The 9,912-nt window shown below is 47.4% G+C and overlaps 4 protein-coding genes across 4 annotated transcripts; 3 read left to right on the plus strand and 1 right to left on the minus strand.

The window, feature by feature from the left end:
• Nucleotides 1-1,501: 1,501 nt before the first annotated feature.
• Nucleotides 1,502-2,404, plus strand: LACBIDRAFT_294734 (uncharacterized protein; the record flags this gene model as incomplete). The annotated part of the gene is made up of 3 exons (XM_001883245.1): nt 1,502-1,713; nt 1,770-1,961; nt 2,254-2,404. The coding sequence occupies 3 exons, from the start codon at nt 1,502-1,504 to the stop codon at nt 2,402-2,404; spliced, it is 555 nt and encodes a 184-aa protein (XP_001883280.1).
• A 2,161-nt stretch (nt 2,405-4,565) lies between these two features.
• LACBIDRAFT_294735 (uncharacterized protein) lies at nt 4,566-6,754 on the plus strand (the record flags this gene model as incomplete). Its single annotated transcript, XM_001883246.1, has 4 exons — nt 4,566-4,745; nt 5,070-5,450; nt 5,717-6,086; nt 6,405-6,754. The coding sequence occupies 4 exons, from the start codon at nt 4,566-4,568 to the stop codon at nt 6,752-6,754; spliced, it is 1,281 nt and encodes a 426-aa protein (XP_001883281.1).
• Nucleotides 6,755-7,210: 456 nt separating this feature from the next.
• LACBIDRAFT_294736 (uncharacterized protein) lies at nt 7,211-8,547 on the plus strand (the record flags this gene model as incomplete). Its single annotated transcript, XM_001883247.1, has 3 exons — nt 7,211-7,614; nt 7,665-7,948; nt 8,005-8,547. 3 exons carry the CDS (start codon nt 7,211-7,213, stop codon nt 8,445-8,447), a joined length of 1,131 nt encoding a protein of 376 aa, XP_001883282.1. The 3' UTR covers nt 8,448-8,547.
• On the minus strand, nt 8,511-9,885 carry LACBIDRAFT_302235 (uncharacterized protein; the record flags this gene model as incomplete). Its single annotated transcript, XM_001883342.1, has 5 exons — nt 8,511-8,804; nt 8,864-9,173; nt 9,239-9,367; nt 9,422-9,750; nt 9,808-9,885. 5 exons carry the CDS (start codon nt 9,883-9,885, stop codon nt 8,511-8,513), a joined length of 1,140 nt encoding a protein of 379 aa, XP_001883377.1.
• Nucleotides 9,886-9,912: the final 27 nt, after the last annotated feature.

Below are 9,912 nucleotides of genomic sequence, written 5' to 3' on the forward strand. Positions count from 1 at the left end.
AGAGGCTTCAGTAACAAACTGACTTCAGATTTGAATTACCTGTTTTATTTAGCACACAAAAACAAGGTTGTGTCCTTGAACAAAATTTTCCATACCGCTTCAGCTGCTCGGTGAAAAGTAATTCAACATCAAGTACCCCAAATACTTCCAATGAGAATCAGAGCAGAAAACCAACGCTGAAAATGCTGCTAGAATGTGAAGAAGCAGGGCAAGAAGAAAGTACGATCGGATTGAAAGTAGCATATTCCTTCACTTTGAAAGCGCTGAAAGTCCGGACAAACAAGTACAAATTTTCCATTTGCAAAGGTCGAAACTTTTGGCGGGGAAAAAGAGTGTTTCATGGATATCTCATGCATTTCTGGAACTATTCAGATGAAACTTGGCAAGTATGTTCATGAAGTATACCTTTATGCACCTATCACAAAAAAAATGCACATTGTCTTATGTATTGCATGTTAAATCAACCCTCAAACTTAGGTGGCATTTTCAACAATCTTCTGAAACGACATAAGAAGAGCTAGACTGTTTAAACGTTTGCGTCAGAGTCATTTACACATCTTGGATGTCTTATTATATGTTTTTTTTTTAGTTGTTTCCCCCCTAGCATTCATTTTCAAAGTTGGGACAGAGTCGCGTTAATCCTCGTTAACGCGACTTTGGCCACCTCGACCCAGGCCTCCGCAGTGGGAACTGTCGTCACAGTCGTATTATTCAAAGGTCTAAAAAACTTGAGTGCAACAAACTAGTTGTGCGAAGCGAGCCTAACCCCCGCGGGACTCGCGGATAGTCCCAACTCCTCGCATTCACGTTCACGCACCAAGCTCTGAAACTAGCACCCCGGCGTGTTTTGTACTCCGAGTGCAGTACAACGAATGATCAACGGTTCACGCAGGCCTTCCTCACTTCCAGACTTCTGGCAGACTGGCTCCCTGTGCGCGGCACGCAAGGCACCGCCGCGTACGGTCATGCGGTACCCCCCAACTGTCAATTGCGAGTTATCTCGGAAAGATGATCTCGCCGGTGCCCTCAGAAGGCTATCACGTGTTCCTTGGTCTTTTGTGTTCCTTACGAGTGTGGGGATGGGTTAACGTCCAGTCAGTGTGCTTTCTCTCAATCTTCTAGAAAGGAAGAGAAACTTACTACATAGTTGCTCCGGATGCATTGCACAGATCTTTACTTTAGGGATTCGCATTGTCCATCAGGTCTATTGTTCTCCCCTGGCTCCATGACTTTTGGTGCCTCTTGCACGTTTAGGACCAGGGGTGGTATCATTGACGGGTGAATACATTGACCGTGGTTCATGGTATGTTGTCATCCCATGATCTAACTGCCGTCTAATAATACGCGGCTTCCAGTGGTATATAAGTTGATCAGTTCTTTTCCCTCTCCAGACTCTTCTCAATCAAACTACCAAGCTTGACAATCTTCAACTTTACAAATTTCGAAGTACTTATCACTCTCCTGATATCCCTCTGCTATCTTTAACTCGCATATCTGTAAGATGGATAGCAAGATTCCTACGATCGCAAAGGACCCGGAAACAGGCGCAGACAAGGCCACGCTCACTTGGAGCAACGTTCATATCGTCAAGAAGGTTGAATTGGCCAATGGCAAAGATACGGTGGATGAAGTCAATAACATCTTTCGAATCATCGCGGACGCAATCGATGCCCATGCCCTCAACATTCACCTCTATGGACAAGTATCCGTCACGTAAGTCTTGTCTCCCTCTGAATATGAAGGGACGCTGAAGGTACTTATTGGAACAGCGGAACTGCACACAATACTACTGGCCCAGCTCATAAGAGGCAAACGGTACAAAAGCACATTACTGTCAGGATTAGCGGAAATGAGCAGAAGCGAGGCAATGCACACATCGCCATTCTGCCCGACAACGCAGGAAGGGCTGATCAAGACAGTTTTCTCGACCCCGATGCCACCCATCATTCCTTTGTACCGACGTAAATGATTGTCGGATAAAACATGAACTTCATTTCGTTTTTCGAATTCTCTGCTTCTGTCATGAACACGTCATTTTTCTCAGCGCTACATGTTTATCACAGATTTCTTTTTGGAAGAATGCACATCAATCCCATAGTACCGTTGACTACTACTATGTTTGTTCAGGATATTGAAACTTTTTCAGTGTTGCACGATTGTTGGCTCACCACTTTGTCCCATCCTTTCAATTTTTTGACCACTCGATGTATATTTTTGTCTTCTATACAAATATCGACTTTTTTTTTACTGTAGATGTGTTATGTTCGCTGTCGGAGGCGATCCGGTACTCAGGGTTCAAAAATATCAGGATATTGAAACTGTTGTCACACCAGATCACAAGGACTTTGGCTGGACGATGATGACTATGGCAACAGGGATCAGCCAGCTTCAATATCACGGCTAAGACCGATATTTGTACGCTGCCGACTGATATGCCGAAGCTAATTATAACTATTTACAATTTAATATTGATATTGTCCATCAAATATTTCGTACTGTCACAATCAATTCACAATTTCCTATCGTGTTATCGCCAAAGTGAAAGTGCTGATTCGTGTTGTTTCCCATACAATGTACATCTGGTATCTTCATTGAAATATATGGCAACAGGGAGCCAGCTTCAAAAATCACGGCTAAGACCACACTGCCGATCAATATGCCGAAATTAATTATTGAATATAATATTGTTATTGCCGTTTTCGAAATAGTTGGCGCGGCCGCAATCACGTCAAAACAAAGTCTCATATCTCCGTGAATCCTCGAACACGATTTCTCTGTAAATACTTATCATAGAGACATAATTTATAGTGTTTTGAAATCGTCTTGTCGAGCTCTAGGTCGCCCTATGGTTCATTTCAAAAGTAAATGACAACTATGTCGTATTTTTGCTGGAGGGCAGGCAAGGACGGTGCGGAAACTACTGCAAGGATTTCTCCGCCAATACCGAACGTAAAGCTACAATTTTGGGTGTGTTAGAATTGCATAATGTGCACCTAGGTCGCCCCATAATTTATTTTGTGTAAGAGTATGTACTGGTCTTGTAACTGCGCTATAAGTGATGACACCCCATCACTTCCCTTCCAAATCCGGTCGTCACACGTCTTTATGCAAAATAAACATTGGGACGACCTAGCTACATACTTACTCTACGATTCCAATGCAGTAAAAATTATACTTTTTTGTTAAGTACACAAAGAGAAATTGATGCAGCAGTTAGTCACCTAATTGCTGCATCGATTTCTCTTTGCCTACTCAATAAAAAAATACAATTCTTACTGCGTTGGCATCATAGAGTAGAAAATGTTTATTTTGCATAAAGACGTGTGACGACCGAATTTGGAAGGGAAGTGATGGGGTGTCGTCACCTATAGCGCAGTTACAAGACCAGTACATACTCTTACACAAAATAAATTATGAGGCGACCTAGGTGCACATTATGCAATTCTATCTCGCCCAAAATTGTAGCTTTACGTTTGGTATTGGCAGAGAAATTCTTGCAGCAGTCTCGGCACTGTCCATACCTATTACCTACCCTCCAGCAGCAGTATGATGTAGTTTTCGTTTTCTCATAAAATAAACTATGGGGCGACCTAGAGCTCGCCGAGACGGTTCCAAAACACTATAAATTATGTCTCTATGATAAGTATCTACAGAGAAAATCGTGTTCGAGGATTCGCGGGCATTTGAGACCTTATTTTGACGTCAACTACTTATTTCGAAAACAGCAATAAGCAATATTATGTTACAAATACAATAATTAATTTCGGCATATTGATCGGCAGCGTACAAATATCGGTCTTAGCCGTGATATTGAAGCTGGCTGATCCCTGTTGCCATAGATGACAGTTTGGCGTGCGTATGTTACGCAAATGTCACGCTTTAACGCCGTTTGCGAGCGAAATTTTGTATTTTGCACTCCCGCCCAACAGCACTTCATCTTTCTCTCTAGAAATTTGTATTTGAACTCTCACATATCATTTTAATGTAATTGGAAAGTGTCAGAATAAACAATCAAGCCGATCTGGAGGGATCTGAGAGAACATTCCAATACTTTTGTTTGGCTGGTGTAATGAAAACCACAAATCCATGTCTTAAGAATGCAATTCTTTGAATGCATCTCTAAAAATTTAAAGTTACAGAGAGAATACACAAATACACTGGTCTCCAGAATTTGAGAACCTCAGAGTAAGTGGATGCAAAGATAATCCGCATTTTCAATATCCCGACGAGTTTCAATATCGTGGGCAAACATAGTATGCTTGTATAAATATCCACACATCTGCCTTTTGACAATTCTCCATGTAATGCGGTGCCCCTCCTTGCCGTGTAAGTCTGTGTAGGTACTTATGACGAACATTCAAGCTGATTAGAGTGTATAATGAAATCTGATGAACATGACGAGGTCGTGTTGATCGGCGGCTAACCAAAAAAAATACGGCCGCTGCACGTGGAAGGGTTGCCAAGGAGAGCATATTCGGTTGCCATGAAATCATTGGTCCCATATTCTCAAGTCTCTCCTCGTCTCTTCATGAACCAGCGTTCACTATCACTCTCTTTCTAAAAAAATGACATTCCTTCATCGTACACGCTCTTTTATCACTACTCCAAAAGAAAACACCAACGGGATCCACAAACCTCTCCCCCTCCTCCCGGGACCGACCGCCTGCGCATTCGCAGCGGTCGAAAATGTCCCCATTCCCCGCAGGCGCACCACCACCACTCCGACAAAAACCCTCATGCGCCGGGTTTCCCTAATTTTCCGCCCATCTCCCCGGAAAAAAGGCCGCCGCCCGCCAAACCTCACGCTGGCAACCAATCATAATGGATCCGTGCTGAACAGCTCACGCAGCTCCAGCTTGACCTCCATTCCTGAATCCGAGGACGATATAAGGCCCCCTAGTGGCTTGGGAAGCCCAGTGTCTATATCCTCGTTGCCCCCGTCCCCGTTCACACCTGCCCATGACGAGAATTCACCTTTTTGTCATCGGGAGAGTTTCGGTGGGGAGTCCGTGTACCAACGGACGCGGGCTATAAGTTCGCCGAATTTGTTGCGCTCTGTAAGTGTGAAGCTTAAAGCCAAAACTCATCTTCGACGAGCGTCTGTTATTCCCGGACAGGGGGGTGGGTTGGATATCATCCCGCTTGTCAAGCCAACAACCACATGGGCTGTGAGAAGCTTTAACCTCCCAGCTGAGGTTATTGCTGTCATTGTATCATACCTCCCCCGTCATGTCGTTGCGTCGCTCGCACCGCTGTCTAGGAGTTTCAGTGATGCAGCTCGATTAGCACTGTACACCACTCTTGATCTACAGACTCTTCGCCGACTGCAGCTCGAAAAACTCGTGGCTGCACTCGCGTCTCGTCCTGACCTCACAGAGCTAGTACACCACTTCATCTGCCGTACCTGGCCTTCCTTCTTCTCTTCCTCCTCCGCTTCCCCACACGCCAGCGTAGACGACCACCGAAACTCCCTCCTAACAGCAACATTCACACTCGCCCTCCAACGGATGTCAAACCTCATCTCACTAACCCTCCCCGCATTCAATTCCTCCCTCCTAGCGCACCACACAGCATTCGGACTCCAACGCCTCACTTTCCTCAACGCCACCATGTCTGCCCAAGAAACCACCGCGTTATTCGCGTGGCTGGATGGTCAGATTAACATATACATCCTCAAGTTCCCAAACCTTCAAGACAGCCCAATTACGCCTGTCAGTGTCTCCGACCTGAGCAATTTGTCGAAGCATCATTACCCAGTTCCTCCACGTACGCCCGTCAAATCTCAGAGTCGGCCGAACAGCGCCTTTCTCTCCGTCTCTCCAGGATTCTCATCCCCCTCAGCAACACCAACGCCTCACTCGTCCTACTTCCCACCACTCCCCATCAGCCCCTTCTCCTCCCAAACCCTCCTCCCAAGTCTGACGACCCTACACGGTACACCCTCCCTCGTCCATTTCCTCTCTCCCCCTTCTTCCTCTTCCATGTGCCCTCAAAGACCGTTACGCAGCGTATCGCTAACGATCAACACGACGCTTTATACGGGGTTGAGGCCTGCTGCGTTGATGGCTGCGTTGCAGATGCAGGGAGTGAGGAGGTTGGGGTTGAGGTTTGTTTGTGAGAGTGTTGATAGACGGACGGTGGAGAAGGTTTTGGGGGCTGTTGGTGCTGTTTTGCGGTCACCGCCGCAGATGGAGGAACGAGAGGAGGGGGAGGATGGAACAGAGGGAGGAGGGGAGGGGACACAGGGAGGAAATGGAAATGTGCATGGGTGGAGGGGATTGAGGGTGTTGGAGGTTGAGTTTCAGGGGGAGAGTACGGATTTTTCGCCGGAGGAGGTTAGCTTTTTTTGTTCTTCTTCCTTATTCTTTATTTTGGAAACTGATTTTCTTTTTCTGTTGTGATAGGCGTTATACAAAACACTTCAAGCGACTTTACCGCGATACAAAGCTCTACGAGACCTCCACTTACGCTTCGATTCGTTCGAAACGGAGGACGACGCTTTCACACCTCCTTCTCCGCTCCCTCACCTCCCCTTCCCATCTCCCCCAAGTTCATCTCATTCCCACTCACATGCACACGCACACGTCGTAACGTTTCCCACTCATCAAACCACATCGTCGTCGTTCCCATTCCCAACAACAACTCAATACATAGCTTTCCCTACTTCCTCTTCTCCTTCTCCTCGCTCTCCAACACACTCTCGCACTCATCCACCTTCCCCATCCCCGTCTTTGCTGGAACAAGCCCGAATTAACATGTGGGTTAAACAATGCCCTTCATTGCGGAGTGTCCTCCTTTTTTCTGGTGCGAGCTGGCAGAGACCGTGGGATTTGGGTGATGGTGATGATGAAGATGAGGAGGGCGTTTCGGAGGATGGGATTCCGTGGAGTGCTGTTGGGTTGGCGCAGTAGATGTGCGTCTGGTGCGGTGGTGGTGCTGTGCACTGGCTGCTGGAGTCGTTTTCTTGGTTTACTCTATCTCATCGGCTATCCTATCTTGGTTGGAATCTGGATGGACTTCTGACTACAACAACTACTATCCCTTTGCTTTGAATCGAGAATTGGTCTAACATCTGTATCATAGTTGATTTGGTTTTATCTTTTCTCTATCTAACACTTAGCTGTCTCTAGCTCTCTCTACCTCACCAATAGCATAACCGAATGATAACTCTGCATAATATAACGCTCTCTACAAATCTATCTTCAATCTAATGTCAACCTCTAACAACTCACGAAAACGTAAACACCCTCCAAATCCAACCAAGAAACCCACCATCATTCCAAACAACCAAGACCCCGACCCGGACCCAGCGCTCTTCATCCAAGCATACGAAGCCACCATCATTCGTGGGCCTCATGCGAAAGCTCTTGCGAGGTCCTTGGAAGTCGTTCAATACGACTTTGAGTCGGATGATCTTCCCTCAGCTTCAGCTTCAGAGAATCAGAAGAAGCCTGTTGTTGGGGAGGCTCTTATTAGGTGGGGTGGTGAGCGCCCAACGACCGTTCCTGCGTTCCCGGACGATGAAGATGGGGACTGCGGTTTGATTCGTAATGGTGTTGATTCACCAGTACATGTACTACTACCGGAGGAGGAACCTGCAGTTTGGGTGGACCGGTATATCTTTTTCGCTTTTCCTTTACCCTCCTCCACTAACTCTTTTTTAGATACGACGTCCGACTCCTCCTAGATGTCCTTCCTCCCCCAGCATCATCATCTTCCGTACCACCACCAGCCCCGGAGTCACCCACAGGCTGGTCAGACCTCCCTTCAGATTCAGAAGACATGTTTTTCTTCTCTCCCGACGAAGCGAACGATTTCCGCCGGGAGAAGAAGCGCAAGGTAATGGAGCGGACGAGGGAAGAGAGGTTGAAAGCACGGATGGTTGAAGATGGCGACGACGAAGACGCTGCGAACCACGGCGGGGAAGAAGAGAACGTATGGGGTGGGAGCGATGAAGAGGTTTGTTTCTTCCCTCATTTTCCCTGACCTTTCTAACCATTACTTAGCCAGACCAAACCCAAAAAGAATTGATGTCCCGAACAGCAAAACAACTCCTCTCCTCCTCCAACCCTGCACAACTGGAGATGCGGGTGCTCGCAAACTATGGCGCTGATAAACGGTTCGCTTTCCTGCGTGGACGGTGGAAGAGGTCGTGGATGCTGGCAAAGCATAAGGTGAGGGTGGAGCTTGATAGAAAGGAAGAGGAGAAGAAGAGGGGGGTTGGGTTGGGGTTGGTTGCTGCGTATGGGAGTGATGAAGGGAGTAGCGACGATGAGAAGGAGAGAAAGGAGGGTGGAGGAAGTCTTGACGGGGAGATGAAAGATGAAGATACTACAGTTGTTACACCTCTGGACCCCGAGGAAGCAATCAAGGAAGCACGAAGAATCAAAGCGAAGGAATGGGCTCAGAAACGACGGGCAAAGAAGGAGGCAGAGGACAAATCGTAGTCGCAAGTATATTTCTTTCCATACAATTCGATATGTAGTACAATAATCCTATACGGGCCCAATTTACTCCAACGTAATATACAAATGCTTCCTTGTGACCACCGCCTTCGCCCCAGGAACCACCAAGATAGTCTGCGTCTGGTCAATAATCATCGCAGGGCCCTCAACCGCATCCCCCAGACCCAAAGTATCAAGCAAATACACAGGCGTCTCGTCCACACGTCCAACACGATCAAAGTACACGCTGTACCAAGAGTCTGCTTTTTCCTTTGGCTCGACGCGGCGTGTGGAGAGGGTGGCTACTTCAGCATAGACGGATTCGCCGAGCGTGTCGAATGTTTTGCCGATACCTCGCACCTAAGAATCGTGCATCATCAGCCAGTGAATTGGAAACATAAGAGAAAAAGAGGACTGACCTTGATATCATCAACAATAACACTCTTCTCCAACAAGAACCCAAACTCAGCTTTATACACCCTCTTAAAAGCGCTCTCGAAATCTTCATCCCCATCACCGTCCTCTGCATGCGGTAGAACCATAAGCGCCGTATCGGTACCCTCAAACCTCATATTCAACATCCTCTCCACATGGATCCTATGTTCCTCGAATCCCTGCTTGCGGAGCTCGCTGCGCACGTCGGCTGTCATCCTGTCGAGCCGAGTGAGGAGGGTGGGTTTGTTCTGAGGAGTGTAGAATGTTGAGCAGGGTTCTTGGACTTCGTGTGCTCTGAATACGAACGGAGAAAGGGGGAGTTAGTTAGATGAGAGGTAGGAGGGGAAGGAAGGGCAAACCGGTCTGCAAGGGCCAATCCATACGCGGAGAGAATTGAGCTGTATCGGTGGATGAGGATCGTTTTGATCCCGAGGAGACTTGCGATTTCGCAAGCGTGTTGGCCGCCTGCTCCACCGAAACTTGCGAGGCTGTAGGTTTTCTTCGTAAGTACAGCGAAGGAACTGTGTGAGAGAAAGACGTACGTATGCTTGGACGTCGCGTATCCTCTAGCTTCCGTCAGTGCACGAATGGGACGACACATCGTCTCGTTTGCGACTTTGATGAACCTATTTTTATGGATTATTTGGGATGCGCCGAGCAGAGAGAAGACAAACCCATAGACGATCTCATCAAGCGACAAAACCAATTCCGGATGATTATCGTTAATCTCCTTCGCAACCTTCTCAAACGCTACCCTCGAAGCCTCAACATCCAACGATTCTTTCTCCGACTTTCCAAATATCTTGGGGAAATAGTCAGGAATAAGTCGGCCGAGAAGAAGGTTCGCATCCGTCACTGCCAGCGGACCTCCCTTCCTACTCAACGTGTCAGTTAACCAGTCCAAAAAAAACTTGGTAGAAGTACGTACCGGTAACAAGCCGGCCCAGGCTGGGCCCCAGCGCTCTCTGGTCCGGCGAGGAAGAGCCCATTGCGGAATGTGAGGCATGACCCGCCCCCAGCTGCTACGGTGTGA

This window comes from Laccaria bicolor, genomic scaffold (genome assembly GCF_000143565.1).
Source record: "Laccaria bicolor S238N-H82 LACBIscaffold_20 genomic scaffold, whole genome shotgun sequence".
Classification (NCBI taxonomy): Eukaryota; Fungi; Basidiomycota; class Agaricomycetes; order Agaricales; family Hydnangiaceae; genus Laccaria; species Laccaria bicolor.